Source organism: Mirounga angustirostris, unplaced genomic scaffold (genome assembly GCF_029215605.1).
Source record: "Mirounga angustirostris isolate CCGP_5_RB_7025 unplaced genomic scaffold, mMirAng1.0.hap1 SCAF_3, whole genome shotgun sequence".
Lineage (NCBI taxonomy): Eukaryota > Metazoa > Chordata > Mammalia > Carnivora > Phocidae > Mirounga > Mirounga angustirostris.
This window is the reverse complement of record NW_026991711.1, coordinates 173,163,857-173,185,041: the sequence shown is the minus strand read 5'-3', so window position 1 is coordinate 173,185,041 and position 21,185 is coordinate 173,163,857. Positions and strand designations below refer to the sequence as shown.

Here is a 21,185-nt window from a genome sequence, read left to right as displayed (position 1 = left end):
ATTTGCCATGCCCATATTGAAGAACCCCAGGCAGATCTTAGAGGGCTCTTGCATCGAATGGTGGGCAGTGGTGAAATATTTGCAGTTCGCACTAACCCCTCTTGGAAAGCTAATGCAGTATGGTCTTACCATTTTTGCAGACAGGACAACATTGTTCTGGTTCATAGACTGGGTTGACACACTCAGGAACTGCGCAGTCTGCTACAACACAGTGAACTTCATTGCTGGGCTCACAGCGACACCATTCACATGGAGAGGGCTAGGAACAAATCTAAAATTAGCCCCTTTTCTCCTATAACTTAATGCTTTGCACATTCATATGCTGTCAGAAGATAAAACATCAGTGTTTATATTGGCTTTACTGTATTAACTCCATTTACCACGTGTATGATTCATTCTTCCCCAATGGAAAGCAACCTGGAAATCCAAGCCACAGTGGGTCGCCGTGTGCCACTCAGGTTGCCGTGAGCAATTGGAGCAAATTGGATGACTCTTCCTATGACTTATATTCCTACTTTCCGAAGAAATGTTTGGACAACTAGTATGTCACCTCCTGGTTTGGTTTCCAGAGGTACTGATTGCTCTGCCTTCCTCTGGTAAACAGGAATGATACTGGACCATGTGAAATAAGTTTTTGCCATTTGTCACTTTTTTTTCCCCCAAGAAAGACAAAGATTACTGAGAAAAAAGAAAATGGTAAATGGACATCCTTACCCTTTGTAGGAACTCTTTTCCAAGCTAACCTAGACTCTAAATGGCTTTTTTTCCAGTATGAATTTTAGAAGAGATTGCATTTGGGATCCAAACACCCAGGTACTGCCTCTTGAAAGATTTAGTGAATAACTTTCATCTTGCCTGCTTGCTGTTATGAATGAACTGAAATGATTGACTTAAAAAGCCACTACTTAAGAGTCAAAGACTCTAAAAATGGAATTGAAAAGTGATTAATTTAGAGGGGGGAAAAAGGGCAGAAAACAATTTTTGACTCAACAGTACTTACCAGCCATGAGTGAGTTTGAGATTTTCTGTTTCTTTTCTAGAAACTGCCTAATACCACAAATCATTTCAAGCAGTGACCACTCTGTGACTTTCTCAAGTTCTCAAGTTCTAGCTCTCCTTTCTCATGAAACAGAGGCTTGGAATTCTGGAATAAAAAGTTGGAGGTCTTGGAAGTTATACAGGTCTATATTTCTCAAATCATGCCATTTGTTCTGAGAAAATTCTGCCTCTTGTCCTGTGCCACGGGACTATATTTCCTCTCTTGCAAACTGTGTTAATTAAAGCTCTCTGCTTTTGTCTCAGTGGCTAATGTCCATGTCAGCTCTTATTTCTTCTTGAACCTGACTATTTGGATAATATCAATGCTTCTTGACTCAGGTAGTCCGTGGGGGTGAACATCTTTCAACAAATTATTTTCAAATTAATTTTACCTTTGCCTTCTGCTTAAAGAATGATAGTCTGGCTTTCAATTATTTTACTTTCAAATTTAGTGGGAATAAGAGAATTAGACATAGAATCTGTCAGAAAGTATTGCTATTTCTTAACATGGTCAATAAATTTATTGAAGGGTACAGTTAAGCTCTTTACTGTGTGGTAAAATGGGTTAAGTGTCTCAACGGAATCTGTTGGATCATCTTAAGGGCTGGGATTTTCCTGGAGCTACTCTACTGAATAATCTCAGTAAACTAAGGAAAAGATTTGATACTACAGCTCATTATTTGTTGGAGAAAATGTGAGAAATACTGTGAGAAAGGAAAATTCTTGCTGCTCTCCTGTTCCTTATTTTTCAAACCCCATTGTGTTATTAAATCTCCAAGCAAAATGATCCGAAGATGTCCCCCTTTCCTTGATTAATTGCAAAGAAGTATTTTTGCATGGCCTTCTGAAGTACAGCAAGGACTTGGCCTGCATTTATCGCTAATATGAGAGAAAGTAGGAACCACTAATCTCACTTCCACACCCTGCCCTCCCACAGCTGTGACTCTTTGTTCTTGCTGGTTCCTTTCTTGCTGAAGGAGGGGCTGATCTGTACAACTCTAGTGGACTGATTCTGGCATTAAAAATCCCCAAGAGCCCCTAAATTTTCCAATGCAAAATGTTTACCTCAAAGTAACTGTGGCCTTTGAGAAAGATTTATTGGACTATTAGAGTCCCAACTGATAAAGACACCATTCTGATTCAAACAATATTTTTTGACATGATTAACTACTGGATATCATGTCAAACAATTTACCTATATCAACTTATTTCTCATAATAATGCTATGAAGGAAGATTTGTTATTATCTCCATCCCACAGATGAGGACATAGGCTGAGAGAGGGTCAATAACTTCCCCACTCCTGCAGGTTAAGATAGAGGCAGGATTTGAACCCAGGCAGCAGACCTCCTATACCATACTGCCAGTGAGAGCAAGAATCACTATTCTGGGTACTCCCATTGGAATAGTTAATTTTCCAGTGCTTTCTACCCTTCTCCATGCACACCAGATCCAGAGGAATAGCCATTAGGAACTGAATAATTGATTTATGGAAGATATGTACCTCTGCTAAGAAAGAGAATTTCACTAGGATATTTAGTGCATAAAGAGATTATCATGGAACCATAGAGCTTTTTAACCTTCTGCAAATGTAAATTAGTAAGAAAAGTATAGTAGGTTGAAGTTACGTCGCCACGAGGCTCACGTTCTTGGGAGCGTTGGCATCTTTAGCCTGGTAACTATACTCATGGGTATCTGGGAGAAGCACAAACAGATAATGGTCCAGTAAGGACCCAGGGGCATCTGTGGGAAGCCAGTGGAGACTGGATGTGTGTGCACTGGAATTCTGAGAAGTGTTCTGAGGAAGAGCTAGGACTACAAGCCTTGGTGATAAAAGTACACCTGATCTTTGAAGGGATCTTGCATAATGAGAAACATAAACTCGGGAAGTAAGAATGTCACCCTAGCCGCTGAGTGACATTGTCTTTGAGTCCTCCTCTGACCATGACTTTATTCATATGCCACACCCTTCCTGGCCCAGAATCTCTTGTCAGAAACGTGTCATTTCCTCTTTTGTTTTCCTTAAGTTGTTTTGTTTTGTTTTCAAACCTGTTTCAGTCCGTTTCTTCTTATTCTCAATCTCCATGTGTGCTCCACCCCCATTCTGAACACTCAATCAGATTTAACCCATTGACCTCATTCCAAAGGCCCTTCTTTCCTCTCCAACCTTATCAGGACTTTGCCTTCACGAGTTCATCAGTTCAGACGCCAGTGATTTTTTTGCCCACCTTGACTTCCTCTACTGTCCCTGCTTTCTCCTACTCTTCTGCTTCTCCCTCTCCCACTCCCCCTGCTGTGTTCCCTCTCTCTCTGTGTCTCTGTCCAATAAGTAAACAAAATCTCCTACACTTCTGAAAAGACATTGCCTAAGCAGCAAGAAGTCCCTGGGAGTGAGCAGTATGCTCCCTTGACATTAAGTTCAGTTTAAAAATCCTTCCCACCGAGGGGCGCCTGGGTGGCTCAGTTGGTTAAGCGACTGCCTTCGGCTCAGGTCATGATCCTGGAGTCCTGGGATCGAGTCCCACATGGGGCTCCCTGCTCGGCAGGGAGTCTGCTTCTCCCTCTGACCCTCCTCCCTCTCATGCTCTCTGTCTCTCATTCTCTCTCTCTCAAATAAATAAATTAAAACAAAAACAAAAACAAAAACTATGAACAGAGTTGGAATTTCTTTAAGAATTTTAATACTACTGAAGCAAATAGAAAACCGGATGCATAAGGCACCTGGGTGGCTCAGTCGATTAAGTGTCTGCCTTTGGCTCAGGTCATGATCCCAGAGTCCTGGGATCGAGCCCCACATTGGGCTCCCTGCTCAGCGGGGAGTTTGCTTCTCCCTCCGTCCCTCCACCCTGCTCATGATCCCTCTCTCTTTCAGGCTCTCTCTCTCACATAAGTACATAAAATCTTAAAAAAAAACCCGGATGTGTAGATTTTTTTTTAAGTAACAACCTCAGTTTGTCAGCAAATGTGTATGATGTTATCATTTGAGTAATAAGTTAAATAATAGGTGTTCTGGCTTTGTCTGAGAAGTTGGTATTTTGATAATACATTCTGGAATATTATTTCTTGGGTGTTAACCACTTTATGTTTCTTGAAAATAAACATTTTTATCCAGGTGATTGTAAAGAGTCCACATAGCTTTGCTCATGTAAATATAATAAACTCAGATTCAGAAATAAGATATGTGAATTTAAAAATTATTTATTGACTCTATTAAATTTGTATTATATATAAGATAAGGTATATAAAGTATACCAAGATGAACTATATATCTAGCCTGCCCTTAACAAATGCCAATCTAGAAGAGGAGCTAAGATATCTATAGAAATAAATTTTGATTTTGTAAAACAAATGATTTTTTATAAAAATAACTGATGGTATTATTATAATGGAGGACAGAATTATTGGAGTTAATCTATTTTTATTTGTATTTATTCTAAGCCTAATGTATAACACAAGGATATTGCAAAGCAGTTGAAATACCCAATCTAAAATTATTAATTATCAAGTACAAAAAAAGTTCACTCAGTCTTGAAATTTACCATTATAATTGCAACACAACAGTGAGATCATATTGATTTTTTTTCTTTAAAAATATTTTTTCCTAGGGGTGCCTGGGTGGCAGTTAGTTAAGCATCCCACTCTTGGTTTTGGCTCAGGTTGTGATCTCAGGGTTGTAGGATTAAGCTCTGCTTCAGGCTCCATGCTCAGCACGGAGTCTGCTTAAGTTTCTCTCTCCCTCTGCCCTTCCCCCTCCTCAAATAAATCTTTAAAAAATATTTTTTCCTAAAAAAACTGTTTAAAAATATTTTTCAAGAGCAGGCACCTCTACAATTATATGCTGTCTATTCTAATAAAGTGATGTTATATAGAACCAATTTTTTCCTGAATATTTTCAAGGAATTTCATGACAATAAAATGCAGCTTTTTCTGAAATATGAAGAATAGCATATGGAAAAATAAACTATAGATAAGGAGAATGTAAGCAAAAATATCTTTCTTTAGTTGCAGTCACAGATGTATTTTTTTTTTTAAATAGGCAAAACATACTTATTAAGGAAATACCAGCATGGATTTAAGAAAAAAAGAAAGGATGCTTTAGTGGTCTCTACGGTCTTCAAAGGAGAACCCAAAGGTATAGATGAAGGCTAGAGGATTCACAATGAAGTAAAGATTTTGATAAAGTGTCACACCTATTGTTGCATGAATAGCTTAGGAAAGCAGCAGCCTTTAGCCCTTCACTGATAAGCTGGATTGACTTTGGGCTTTGGTACCAAAAAAAAAGGCCCTTGACGGTGAACAGAATATTTTGTCTAGAGCCTCTATATCTCCATGCTAAGGATGCTCTACTTATCACCTATTTATGCAATAAGAAAAAAATGAGCAACTGTATAGCTTCAAAACTTTCCTGTCGACACCAAAAAGAACAGATTGTTGATATCAGTTAAAAGCCAGTCATCTACAGTAGCATTAAAACAGGGCCATGTGTGCGTGGGGGAGAATACATCACTGTTAGAATTCTACAACCTGAAAGACTCAGTTCTATTCTATGAGAAACACTGAAAGGAGGTGCCTTGCATGGATGTCACTGGACTCATGGCTCTTCAGGGTGTAGGAGGTGAAAGTTCTAGGCCTGCAACCACCAAATCCATTTGTATTGGGAGTGCCAATCAGATTGTTACTTCAGAAGTCTCTCTCTGCCATCGTCTCAGGATTTCTCTGGGCAAAAATTTACTAAAAGTTGAAGTCTTTTCTTCCTTTTCCATTTGCTGGCAACATTGTACTTTTATATGAAGAGGTAGTAATTAAAAATTAATGTAGTGAAGTATTTTATAAGTGCTAATATTAAAATATGTTAATTTCCAATTTTAAGTCCAAACAGCAATTTCCTTTTGAATTTTATATTTCATTATTTGATGCTTAATTCATAGCTTACCTCATTCCACAAAAATATGTTGAGATGGCTTATGGGCAATAAAATGAAAGTATATTTTAATTAAAAATATCTTGACTGAGTAATGTCTTGATAAGCCTTTTGACTTTGGTATGTATTTTTTGGATGTAAAGCTCAGCAGAAGCAGTCACAATTTTGAAACTGTGTGTAAAAATGGCTAGTGCTGGGGCTCTTGGGTAGCTCAGTCAGTTGAATGTCTATTGATTTTGGCTCAGGTCATGATCTCAGGGTGGTGGGATTGTGCCCTGAGTCAGGCTCCACACCCTGATTCTCTCTCTTCCTCTGCCCCTCCCCTGCTCACTCTTTCTCTCAAAAAATAAAAAAATAGATGGCTAGTGCTATTGCTCAATGCAATTTGGCCATATGACAATGTAGAATGAGCACATTTGGAGCTCAAATCCTGCCATCAAAGACTGTTGTTTTATCTTAAATCGCTTGAACCTGGGTTTTCTCATTTGTAAGGTGGAGGTAATGACAAGATAATATTAATAGGACTCTAATTTTGCCACTGGATTCTTAGGAGACTAAAAGGAAATTATGTAATATATAAACTATGTAGCATTGGTTAAAAGATCCTCATTGTCATCCTAGGTTTGAACTTGACCAGTGTTTATTTACTTATTTTTTTTATTTCTCTTCATCCATTTTCAATGGCCAAGTATTTCTCAATGGTATATATTGATTTAAATTATTTTTATGAAATTATGAAATGATCATTTCCATTATGAATTATATGAAATATTGAATTTGTAAAGAATATATCTTTTAGAGTTTTAAAAGCAATTTGGGTTGCATCTCTAAAATGTAGCAATGTACGCACTCATATTATGGTTAGATGAGGATGACATTGGGCAACATTTTTAGATAGCTAATTAGATTCTTTTTTACAGAGATGAAACTTCAATCTTTAATCAAATTCTTGGCCTAAACAGATATTTTACAGGGCAACTTTAGCTCACATTTTTTTTTTTTTGAATCTTGATATAGGTATGTTCTAGCTTTGATGTGAATGTCCTAGAGTCTCATTAACAAAAGGAAGATTCTCTGTGATTGTCCTTTTTCTCCCTAATGAAGCTTTCTAAATCTCAGCAGTCAAAGGTTTGCTATTTTAGTAGGATTTTATTTTTAACGTTGGGGGAAAATTAAAGTTAGGCTGAATACTTTTAATATTTTTCCCCTGTCATATTTAGGAATGGGAAATAAAACAAATATGCAGTGAAAATAAATGGAGTTCCAGAGACCTGGGGCTGTTCTCTCATAATAAAGAAAAATGACTTAATTTGGTAACCACTGGAAGTTTTTGTGATGACTGTGGTATTTCTAAGACTACAAAACTCATTAACAAAATCCATGGTTTGTTTTTGTTGTTGTTTTTAAATTTGTATTTCACTGATGTAAAGATTTAGAAAAAAACTCTCAATTTGCAAAAAATATTCCTGGGCAATTCTCACTGCATTCAGAATGCAGCTGTTATTAATTTTTAATGGATAGGACAGTGCCTTAGATTCATACTTTTTTTTTTCTTTCTTAGATTCATACCTCTTCATGGCAATGGGACTTTTTAAAATGAAAGAAATTGAGCCCTGTAAAACATGATGCAGGGAAAGAATTTTCCTTATCTTAGCATGTATACATTTCCACCAGGAGGATACAGGATTTAATATGAAATATTTCAGAGTTATAATTGAACACCTATAGAAGAATATAGGGCATGTAGACTCATGAAAATGAAGCCATCTCAACCATATCTTGCAAACGTCCTTAGTGAACTTGTGGAAGCTGGTCAGGTATAATGAGAAGAACACCAGAGTTAGTCCGAAGCCCTTCCTTCTCATTTAGAAAATGAGAATAAAAATATCTTGGAACTAAATAATTCTTGAGGGAACACAGATGCAAAATATTTTGTAAAATTGTCAGCTATTATTTGATGTTTGCCTCAGGCACAGATCTGGTTGTGTCACTTCCAGATCTGAGCCCCTTAGTGGCTCCCCGCTCAGCCCGGGCTTTGACCAAACTCCTTGACCTGGCATGGCATTCACATTGTGAGCTGGACCCATGTCCCCTTCTCAATCTGATCTCTCATGTTTTGTTTCCTCTATACCTTATGCCCTGGCTTAATTCATGGGGTTAACTAATTTTTCTCTGCCTGTGCTTTGTACTTACTTTTGCCAATGTTCCAGTTTTGTCTGAAATATTTTCGGTGTGCTGAAATCCCCACTCTTAAGATATCTTAAGTCCTCCAGACTGAATTCCCCTTTTCTTCATATGAGTTCCTAGTTCAGTCATCACAGGTCCCCTGCTATTAGTGGTACCTGTATTATTCCTTTTGGTAGACTAGGAGCATTTTGAGGGTCAGATTTATGTATGACATATTTTGGTACAACCCCACGAAACCTACCACTTTTCCACATGTCAGTGATATTTCAAATATTTAATCAATCAAACTATGGATTGTGTGAGTTGACTTGAAAAGTTATAAGAATGAACTGAATACCTAAGTGAGCAGACAGTATACATATTTTCATTTATTATTATAACATGAAAGATATTTATTATATTACATCAAATTAAAAATACCTACTTGACTTGTCACACTATTAAAAGAGAGCACAAGGTAGAGCAAACCTAATGGAAATTTTTATCATCTTTGCTTATCTGTCTCATCTGAGAATTCTTAGGGGGAAGTTATTAAGTTATTATTCATCAATGCAAAGAACAAAGCTGTACTGATTGAAGGCAAGTGTGCAAAGAGATATATGGCTTAATATTGTTGTTAGGTATGTATAACAACAATTAAAATAGGCAAATCTAATGCTTTTTAAAAGTTACATATGTGAAAAGAAATACTTGAGACCACCTTCAAGTGAAGTTGGACCTATATATCTATCAGTATCCAAAGAATGTTTAACCTTCAAGAATGCAGATTAGAAAGATATGTTGACAACACAGTTTGAAAGAATAATAAGGGAAGAATAACTTTATCATAGATCAGGGGTTGGCAAACTTTTTCTGTAGACCAGATAGTAAATACTTTTGACCCATGTGAATCCTATGGTCTCTGGGGAAACTACTCAGCTCTTCACTGCAGCCTAAAATCCACCATAGACAATACAGAGATGAATAAGCATAGCTGTTTTTCAATAAGACTCTACTTACAAAAGCAGATAGCTGGACTTGGCTCATGGATGATAGTTTGTCAGTCTCTTAGAGTTTTGGTTATATGTAACTGGCATGATGATGATGAAGAACTAATTTTTAAATTAAATTGTTTTATGCAACACAAATTAATTACCATGAACAGTCACATTAATTTCAATGTTGGGAACTTTAAAAAGAACCATAAAATAAACCTAAGCTGAGACATACAGAATTTTATTATTAACTGCCCATAAGAGTTAAAGAAATTAGGGTATGTTGAATCATTAGTAAAGTATTTCTTAAACTGTGTTTCATTGAACTCTTATGAACTTTAAGATGTTAGTAGATGTTCTGAGGAAAAAAAGTTTTCTTCTGTCACATAAATTTGTGAAATCCTGTATACAGCTTAGTGGTAATAGTAGTAAAAATGTCAGGTAGCTTTTATGAATCCCTTATTGTATGCCAAGTAGTTTCTACTATTATCTCTCTTCGAGAGGTGTGTACACTAAAACCTACAGAGGTAAACTAATGCACACCTAGGTCACTTGGCTGGTAAGTGGTAGAGCCTACTCTAAAATCCAGTTTTCACCTCCCTGTCAAGTTCATAGCTGTTGAATAATACATACTGACTCTCAAACAAGCCTTTTAAAAATGCTCAAGGAGTGTCAATATACTAATGTACACTCCACATTTCTAAGAGCCATTAAAGGATACATCATTTCTCAGATTTACTTGACCATGAAAAGAAATCAGAAATCCTTCCTAAGAATATTACAGAGTGCTGGTGTTCCCTAGAAAAGAGTCTGGAAAATGCTACATTCATCATGACAGTGATTCCCAGATCTAGCTGATCATTAGAATAATCTGGGAAACTTTAGAAACACATAAATTTAAATAATTTCAATCAGAATTAGGGAGATCAAGGAATCTGAATTTCTGAAACATTCTTTCCTGAGATAATACTGATCATATGCCAATTTGGGGATATTCCTTTGTTCTAATGCCATGGAACTAGAGATTTTTTATACCTCATCCATTTTTCACATTTCATTCCTGCCCTATCATGGGAGGCAGGTGCTTGCAGAGTGACATCAAGAACATGAATCCTCAGTTCCTAAAATCACCAAATATATGGCAAGAACAGCTAATTTAGTTCCTTTGTTACTTCCTAGTATAAAGTAGTATCCATGAAAATAAATAGGTATTGTTAATCTAATGGGATTTTATTTTATTTTGGCCTATATTACTTGGCTTAAGTATAGGATTTTTCATATTTAGACAAAGGATCCCTTTTTTTAACAGAGCCTTTGCAAACTTAGATTCTTTTTTGTAAATTGTACTCTATGTCAGAGACTGATTTTAGATATGCCAATATTTTATTGTTCTTGTCTACTTGTAACTCTGGGTTGTCATGGTGATAGGTCCTGATATCACATTTCTATAGACAATTAGCTGAAATAAATCTGCATCCAACAGATTTATTGCAAAGGAAGATGCAAATGAGTGACATTTTCTTGTTAAAACTGAAGATAGTAAAATGTGAAAAAAACCACAGGACAGCAATGTATTAATACTATTTTTGCAAATAATGAGCTATGTCATTATGGTCTTTTCAGTAAGTTTCATTTGGCCTTTGTTTATCATCTGTAGAATAAGGACATTAGACAAAATAATTTCAAAGTTTTTTTTCAAATCTAAAATTCTATGGTCAACTCTTAAAAGTAGCAAGGACCTGAATTACAAAAAAGAAATCATAATGCTTGCCTTTATAAATAGAAGAATACATGCAAACTCATATACTAGAAGTCTGGCCTCATGCCAAGAAGTAACAATGGTAGTCAAGGTCAATATTAAACTAATTAAAAAAAAAAAGCACAACAAAACTTTGAGCAGGTAGAATTAAGTTACAAACTGATATGTAATACTATAATTTTCAAGTTCTCAATGCTATTAATTTCTTGTAAGACATATATGATGACATCATTGTATCTATCCTATAGTTAGAACAAATAAAAGTATTTGAGTTTTGTTTATGGTCACATGACACATGGGGGAAAAAATTAAAGTTAGGTTTAGAGGACTTCTTTCCACTTTAGATAACTTTCTACAGGCATAAAATAATATCATCTGAGAACTTTTTTAAGGGATAAATGATTTTTCTTGTTACTTTAGTACTTTATTCACTCTTTTCATGGTGTCATTAAATCCTTGCAAAGAAGGCTTTATTGTGATATGCTATACAGCAGGCTGGAGGCAAGGGGATCCACAAAGGACAGTGTGTTCGAATGAAATTACTGATGCTAATCAGCAGTGATGATAAAAGTCCAAAGTACAGACTCTAAAATAAGCCAGTCTCCAATTAATAATGGCTATTTTTGAGAAGGATGCCCTGGATAAGCCAACCTAATAAGCCAACCTACTGATCACTTCAAACCATCTCTTAGTTATTTGTTTCAAGCTCTTCCTGGAAATGTTGTCAAAGTATAACTAAAAAGATAAACCAATAAGTTTTTCTTGTGTTGCCCTTCATTAAACACGCTGATGTATAAATCAAGTTGTAGGAAAACAAAACTAAGCAAAAATATGGTCAGGGTGAATAAGGAGGAGTAGAAACAAAGGATTTACCTAATCTTAAAGTAAGATTTTCTTCAAGTAAGAACATTCCTGGTCCCTCAAATTTCTTTCTCACACACACACACACACACACACACACACACACACACACACTCAAATCACTGCATGTATGGAACAATTTCCATTGAGATTATGTATGTTAGAATAATCTACACAATTAGCATAAAATACAGAGACCTGAGTTATGAAATAAGATGTGAAAAAATAGAAAAAATTATGCTTGCTAATATCATACCACTGACTGATTATGTATTTTGGTGAGTAAAGCCACCATTAAAAACAGGCAAATTTCAAACGTATCCAAAGTCTTGTACAATTGGAGTGAAAGTTTGAGAGGGAGACTACCAGGTCTTTCTTTTCAGTTTCATTTTCTTACACTGTTGGAGAGTAAGGAGTGGGCAGCAATGTCTATAAACAGCTGATGGCTGACCTCAAGTCCGAGGTAATCACTAACAGTGACAAGCTCCGCAAATCTCAGATGTGGCTGCAACTCAAACACTGATCACCCCCTCTGCACTGAGCACAGAGGCCCAGTCACAAATCTCTGTAGTCATACTTATCACACAGTTATCGCCATTAACAGCTGCATCTTGCAATATGAAGGACAGCAATAAATATCAGTGGGTGAGCATGAAAAACTACCCCTACATACAGCTAACCAAAGGGCTAGCTGACCATTAATTCTCTTAAAATTTAAAGCAAGAGATTTTTTATGACTAGAAACAGACCATTTTATCCCATTCAGGGGTTAACTTGGAAGCCATTTATTCTTCCAATTCTACTCCCTCATGTTAAAGGTGTTGAAAGCAGAGGTTCATTCCCAATTATCCCAAGCTTTTGAAAAAACAAATTATTTTAAAAATCTGATCTGCTCCCTTTTAGTGCAGTTCTATAGAGTTAAAAAATGCCAACTGAGAACAATATAAAAATAATGAGAAAGGTGAGAGGAACTTTATAAATTTAAGTTTTAACAAAATTGACTTCTAATCTCTGAAATTGGTCGGAGATTATACAAATTAAGTACAAATTCCACAGTTGCTTACAAAGATGGGAATTCCCCATGGGGAAGAGCCACTTTGTTCTTCATGCTGGGGCTGACCCTCAGATGAGCAAAAGGCATTACTGAGTAGCATTACTTAATTTTTGTTATTTTGTAGCAACTTGAAAGGAGAAGCCATTCCTGAATTCATTGAAAGGCAATTTTAACATTAAAAATCACAACATACTCTGCAAAACAGAAACTGTATTTTGCAAAGTCAACACTTACTGGAATTAGTCTTCTCAACTTCCCAGCAATGATCCTCACTTATCTTTGATGTATGAAATTACGATGTTTTCTAGGACTTTCTTTGGATGGACTCTTACAAATGCCCCTGGTGACCCCTTTAACCATTTGTAGAGAATTTGTAAACCCTTTCTTGGAAAAAATCTTTAAAAAGTCCCACTCATATTCTCAAAATCTACTTATTTCTCTGTTATTACAATAAATAAAACCTTCACACCTCTGGAAAGATGCATTCTGTACCCCTTTCCTTAGCACAGAAATCTTAGTTTCTATGCCTTTCATGAAACTGATGCAATGGCAGAGGGTGGGTGGAATGCAGTGAATTGTGTTTCTGTAAAGTGTTAACTCAGTCCCTCAACTGGGATTTCTTCACAGCTTCCATTTTTTCCTGTTCTTTCATATATTTGATCATTAGTTCCTGGTACATGTTGCCTTTCATTCTTTCTCCATTTAAAAACAAACCAATATCAAACAGATCACAAAGACCTAAATTCAATAATCCTTTCTACCCAAACACTTTCACAGATTTAATATTACCATATTAGACATTCCTGTTGGGGGCACAGATTAGTGAGAAAGCTGGAAAGCCTGTCTTCCTGCGAATATACCCATTGAAGGCAAGTCAATCCTAAACCTTAACTGGCATTGACATTTGTTATAGGGTATGATGATTTGGCAAAATACTACAAGTGATTATTTTTCTGTCCACTTTGCTGCTTTCTTCAAGATTTAAATATTAAATATAAATTCTAAGGCAAAAACTAGGTAGCTTACCCAAGCATGAAAACATGTTTTTTTTTTTTTAATGACCACATACATAGAAAATATGTAGCATGAGCACATGATTCAGAACAATGAATCTTTTAAAAATAAAGATCAGCTACCTGATCAACTATTTTGGCTTAGAGGGGGAAAAGCACAAAGGCCAGTGCCCACAAGAGTAAAGACAGGTCGTGGGCAAACCCAAATCCTGAATTAGGGATACTGGGTGTTGCCTACAGAAAATCACTTTAAAATGTGACAGGCTATGCAAAGGCTCTTTAAGCTGCATATAGTATAACCTTCAGTGTCTGACCTAAACTGAATCAATTTAAGTTTCAAAGTATTAAAAAAATCCAAAAAGGCTAATTCTTTCTGAGTGAGAGTTATAAAAATACTGAGCAAAATAAATTATTTCTCCCTTTGGGAAACACAGCATGAGATAGTTAACTACCAAGCCAAAGCTGATAGAGTCTATGTTTCCAATCAACTTTTTTTTTTTGTAGTAAATGCTATTGTAATTTATTATTTATGCTCCTTATGTCTTAAAAAGTAGGTTCCAGTGTCATTTTGCCTGGGTATATATAAAAGAAAGATGAGAGAACCTACTATACAGTGACCTTTATCTTAATACAATATTACCAGAACACTGAAAAATTTAGAGTTTTCAAAAAGAGTAGAGAAAAATCCATTTTCAAAGCTTGAATCAGTAAATGTTGAAAAAAATCTTTACAAATAACATTCTTCCCATCAGTCGACACATGTGGATCAATTTACATTTGAATATAGTGATCAGAAAAGATTAAGGGACATATGTTTTGCAACTATATAAGGAGACATAGCAACTGTTTTAACCCACTGAGTGGTCATTGTAACACTGGTGTGGAGATGAAATCCAAGATGAGCCTTCGTTAGGAAGGGGTAATGAGGAGGAGGAGAAAGCAAGATGGAAATGAGCAATATGTGTCATCTTTAAGGATCCAAAGATACTCTTTGCCTGAACTTTGAGTGCTTCTTTAATTAAAAGGAAAAGATCAACACATAAACAAGAAGAAACTAAGACATTTTAAAGGAACTCTAGCTTTTTTATTCTGTGGGTTTAATTAAGATCTGACCTATTAAGTCATTCATCAAAAATGTATTGAATAGCTGTTATGTGGTTCACATGGTACTGGGGTTGGGAACAGGAGAAAACACTGTCCCTAGCCTCAAAGAGTTCACTGTCCAGTGGGAGAGACAGGTGGTTTCACATTCTGTTATTGCAGTGTGATCAAGGCAGTAGAGGTGGTGAAGAGCTTAGATTCTGCAGTCAAGCTGCCTAGATACGAATCCTAGTTCTACTGTAGAGCTGTGTGATGTTGGACAAGCTACCTTACACTTTGGTGCTTCAGTTTTCTTATCTTTAAAACAGTGCTAATTAAAGTATTATCATCATAGTGCTATTATGAAATGAAATAAGTTGTAATACACATAAAGGTCTTGATAGTATCTGGCTATGATTTCTGTTCCTGTTTATAATGGTGTGTGTAGCATGCTGTGGGAACAGAGGAAAGGTGTGAGACCCAGCCCAGGATACAGCATAGAATAGGGCTTTCCAGTTGAGGTGAGATTTAAATGGGGTTTTGAAATAGTCTAGTAGGATTTACACAGGTATGCGATGGTGAAAAAGTATAAGACAGCATTGCAAACATGCAGGGAAGAGAAATCACTTAAGAGTTTGGATACTTGGAGAAGTCAATGAGTAGAATTGAGACTATAGTAGGGAATTTAGATTTTTATTGTGAAGACTCCCCTGTTTTTATCCTCATGAATGCTGGTCATCTCATTCTCTTTTTTCTGCAACAGCCCTACCTCCTCAGCCATTAATTTCTTCACCTCTATTCAATTCTACACTTGGCTACAAGGTAATCTTGTTCAAAAAACACATTTAACTAGGTCATCTCTATGTAAAACCTGCATTTAATCCCTTGTTATTCTTTAGACTGAATTTAAATATTTTGGCCTGGTATTCAAGTTCTTCTCTCTACTCTCCAAAACATATGTACAAATTTACCCCTCTCTTATTATAAGAGCCTTTTAGCAACATCCAGCTTCCTGTTATCCCCATCTCCCTCCTCTCTTTGCAGATTTCATACTAATCTCTGATCTTGCTCAAGAATTCCTCTTTGGAATTTTAATCTATCCAGATAAATCTGAATTACTTTCTTAAGAACAGGCTCAACTTTGATCATGCTGAAGAAAAAGGAGGTTTGTTTAACCAAATCTCACACCATGTTGATATGCTTCTGACACCACAGTGCCTTAGTGTTGAGCTTCACAATCACATACTTTACTTTAAACTGCTTTTTCCCTCTATTCTCTTTCTATATTGTTCTTTCCTTCCTTGTGAGTGGAGATTTTGCCTTCTAGGTATCTTATTTTCCAGTGTACATACATCTACAGTATCTTGTACACCAAATAGTCCCAAAATATTTGTTGGATGAATATATTATATGTAAAAATATATAAAACCTTCTTAATAACATGCCAAGATAATTATGTGAAAGTTCCATATATCTTTTGAAATTAGTTACTTATCTTTTGCAAGCTAAATTGGAAGAGAATCAAGATGATATTATGACTGGTATTTACTTATATATAGTTCACATAGATAAGTAGAACATTTATAAAAAGTATTGAGTGACTTTTAAAGATGAACTTCCATTTTAAGATGTAGGTGAAGACATAAAGGAATTGTGAACTTAGTGTAAATCTCTGGACATTAGAGTTTGGGAGGAAGGCAACAACTATTTAGTCAATATCTGTGGTGTACCAATCATCACAAGGCTGCTATTTTTTTCATAAATTATCTCATTAACTCTTTCTAATATCTCCTCCCAAGAAAAGTAATTATTATGATGGCCATTTTATAGCCAATGCCACTGTGGCTCAAACACTTAAGGAGTCCTTTCAAAATATTACATCTACATGATAAATTTGGGATTTGAATCCATATCTATCTGACTCCTGAGCCCAAGTTCTCTTAGAGGTTGTTAGCATGGCAGTATTTAGAGGCAGGTTAAATAATCTGACAATTTTGGACAAGTAACAAACTTTCTTGGACCTGGTTCTTCATTGTTATGAGCTTGCCCAAGATAATCTCTATAGCTCTTATAATTCTAAATCCTTGTGAAAAAGTGGCAACTGTTTTCTTTCAATCCTTTTTTTTGAAAATCACATTTTAAAAATCTCATGGCATAGAAAGGTGGAAAAGTTATGCATGTCAATGCGTGGTATATTGACTATAGCAGGGACATATAATTAGAGCAAAGTATTAACTTTTTCTTTATATATCTCTTACTGTTTGACATGGTGAAATAGATATTACCTTTGTAATAAAAATCTAATAGAGGAAAAACTGTAGCATTTTTAGTAGTGAGTTAACTAAATTCAAATAATCAGTCTCTTATTTATTAAATTTGATGACCAAATTATATAAATCTCAGAAATTTTATTCAATGTACTTTTTTGCTTGGGTAAGGCTATTCTACAGTGTCTCTTTGCACTCTATTCTCAATAAATATGCATGTTAGAGAGGAGAGTGACATGATTCTAGAACCATGTCTAGAATCAAATTGTGTTGAGGACTTGCATTTACTTTCATTACTCTAAAAATGAGAATAGCTAATGTCAAAATATATCCAATATTTTAGAGACCATAAAGCTGTTAATAAATGTACTATACTGTTAACTATTATTTGATATAAATAATGATAATTTTACTAGACTTTCAAGCCTTTTACTTCTCAATATTGTGCAACAAAGTATGCTAATACATGAAAAAGAAAAGTCTAGAATGACATTTATGTGTAAGAAAGTTGAATACGATAATTATTAAAATTCCCTTCATGTCCTAAGGAATCTAGTTAAAGTGATTGGGTATTCTTGGGTAGATTACAACTGGTTTGAACCCATAAACTGGAATGAACCAAATGCAATGAAATGCCAATACATAAAATACTCTGATCATGATCAGTTTAAACCTTTTTTTCCCACATATTGTTTTCTTCCAGCATTTGACTATTGTAAAGAAGGAAGTTGGATTAGTGCTAATAACTGAACATTCTTCTTTCAGTCACACTGAAAACTGTCTATATCTTCTTTTGCTTATAAGGTTCTGAGCATCTTTCACAGAACTTGGTTAGATGAAATGAAAATCTTTCATATCAAGCCATCAGTATGACAGATACTCCAAGGCACAAACTGCCATTACATTCAGGGAGAACATTTTGATATAATAATTTATACTTTCAGGGTTCAGATCTGGCTTGTAGGACATCCTAATTAAAACTAGCCATTTGAGAAAAGAGACAAAAATGAACTCCAAATTACTTAAAAATATGACACAGGCGTAAAAGAATGACTATGAAATACTATGGACGCTGGAAAAATAGTCTTTTTTTTACTATCTTTGACAATGGACTATGACAAAAATTTAGTTCTTTTTGGGGTCCTGCAAGCAAAAAAATCTAATGAGCAGAGAAGAGAATGGGGATGGTGCTCTACAACAAGTAGGCCCAATGCATATTCTTAATATATAGACCACAGATCAGAGGTGTATCCCAGTGGTATTTGCATTTCCACACACTAAATATAATGCTAGACTATAGTTAAATGACTCAAAATACAGTCTAATAAGCCACACACACATAAAAAAAAACCCTCACAATATTTAAACATTAAATTTAAATAAACACATAGCCTACAAAAAATTATTTCCCTCAGAAAACATATTTTGTAATAATACAGAAGAAATAATTAGGAGCAAAAAAAGTGTTAAGCATGCCCAAAATACTTCTGAAGGAAGAGATTATTGTGAAAACTTAAAGATATTAATCAACAAGCCAATTGGTTATTTGTTGACCACAGTGGTACTTAGGCTAATTGGAATCATAATGTAAAGTAAGGGAAATTTAAAAAATAAGTTTTTCCAACTTTAATTTTAATGTAGTAATCTACTAAGTATGTGGTGTGAAAAGTTAGTATTCAATAAATATGGAGGGTAACTCATACCTTAAATTCCTCTAAGATTTTGTAATTTTTCCCATGATATTCACAAAAGTTTTTCACTTCTTTGCACTCAGGACAGCATCCATTGTGTTCCACTTTAGTACACTTTGGGTGAATTTTAGGACATTCTGGCTGATCACAAACAGGTCCATCCAGAGCACAGACACATGGACAGTTGGAATGCCCTGGGAAAAATCGTTCTCCCAACTTGTATACAAAGCCGCTGTCATCCACACACCCTTTCCCTCGATAGTCATCAAAGATCAGATTGTCATTACTGGAGGTCTGGTCACCTTCATCAGCAGGATAGTCTTCATGACTGATGGCAGCAGAGGTGACCAATCCAAGGATGACCAACAGAAGTATGCAAGCTTCATGAATATGAAGAGCCATCCCCCTCCTCAAAGGCTTCTGGATGTGCTCCTAATATTAAATATAATCAGCTCCTTCCATGGGAATACAAGAGGGGTAGGCTGAAAATAAATATTTAAAAAGAACAATTTGACATATATAAAGATAATATGGATTTATGTAAGCCCATGTTCTTAACCTGTTTATCTAGGATCTATCTGGAAGACGCTAAGACCTTAAATAAACTAAGTTCATGCAATTATCTACATTTCATTATGAAGTTTGGAGAGTTTGTTCTTGGCAATATATGCATTAAAATTTGTCCTTTATTTCACTTAGGAATCTTAAGCTCCAATTTATCTTCTGAATTTCAAAGGTCTGGCTTTGTTTAAATTGTAAGAAGTGGTTTTACTGAGCCTCAAAAGGTGATTTACAAGTAGTTACAAATGGCTCAAGAATGTTTGAACTCACATTCTCTCTTGTTTATCACTAGTCAGTGATAGAATGTATGTGCTATAATTATCTGTATAAAAACTAGGAGATTAGTGAGAAAACATCTACTTCTAAAAGAAAGGGAAGAGACCAATAGTTGAATATAAATTATAAATGAGATGAGCTAGTATAAAGGCCTTCCTACTTCTTCACTCCCATTACTGGAGAACAACAATGGTGTCAAATGGGTTACTTGTTTCAGAAAACATAAATCTGGATTTTGAAACATAGCTAGGAAGAAAAACCATTTCACAGTGAATAAGAGAAAAATTTAATAAATAGTACAAAAGAACTCCATATATTGAAAAGGATTTATTAAAAATAAATTTATTTGTATCATTGCCCACAACTTTATTTTACTCAGGAAGTAAGCTCCTAGTGGGCAGGAAAGATGTACCTGTGATTTTTTTTTTAATGGCAACTTGAATCTAGTATTCATGGAATACTATTTGAATTAATTACTTCAATATAAAATCTGTACAATTCACATTGTCTTGAGAATATACCATTCTTTTGACATCCCAAACATATTTGCATTTAGTCAATTTGCACAAAAATGTCAATATAAAACTGTTTATTGAAATTCCTTAAAATAATAATGCGGTGTTGCCATTCACAGAAAATATGCCTGATTAATTTGGTGACATTGACTCTTATAAGCTTCATTTAGTGTTAGTGCTTGGTGTGGAGTATTGGTAGTGGGCTCTTATTTAAATGTTTAGAGTGACTAACTCATACAAAGGCTCTGGGGAAACTGTGACTTTAGAAAGTAATAGATAAGAAAAAGTGTTGTCAGATAGTTCATTTGTCTATTTAAATGCTATTGGCTTTATGCCAATATTGCTAAGACTGTATATAGGACATTTTCAGATAATTTAAAAATGTTATTTGTTGGTATATTTTCAGAATATAATGAGTAATGATAAATCATCTCTTTTCAGTACAACATATACAGGTGATAATTCAAAAATAAGATAAAGATGGCATAAGGACACTTCATCAACTATTATTTTTGCATTTTAAGTAAGATATGCAAATTATCTTATGCAAAGTAATCGTAAAATGGAAGGTAGTATATTTATTCCCTCCTTTAAGAGAAAACTGCTCTATGATATTAGAATTCCTTTTGGGTAGGTAATGATAAAAGAAATAGATTTATTTTAAAATATGTCAAAAATAATGAGTCATGACAGAACAAAAACAAATGCAAACCTATAATTCTACTTGAGAAGCTGGAAGCTCCCTTTGACAAAGCATTTTTTTCTCTTAAATTACTACAGAGGCCACAAACATAACAGAATCTTCCGAAAAAAGCATAAATATATTTTTACTGATTAAGCCATGCATTTATACATCTCTCACATATTTAGAAAGTTTATCTCGGAAGAAAGGAAGCTATTGTGCTTCCTTATAATATTCCAGTAGTGTCTGCCAATACATGCAAGATAAGCCATATAAAATACACATATCATTCTGCTTCAAAAGGACA

General features: G+C 35.0%; 1 protein-coding gene across 1 annotated transcript in view; it reads right to left on the bottom strand.

Annotated features, from left to right (window-relative positions):
* Window positions 1-19,246, bottom strand: part of VWC2L (von Willebrand factor C domain containing 2 like) — a 147,972-nt gene extending 128,726 nt beyond the window's left edge. Inside the window, exons 1-2 of the mRNA XM_045868065.1 lie at window positions 18,857-19,246; window positions 130-259 (exon numbers count right to left, since the gene is read on the bottom strand). Of these exons, the coding sequence (XP_045724021.1) occupies window positions 130-259; window positions 18,857-19,246 (520 nt within the window). The remainder of the gene's footprint in view (window positions 1-129; window positions 260-18,856) is intronic.
* Window positions 19,247-21,185: the final 1,939 nt, after the last annotated feature.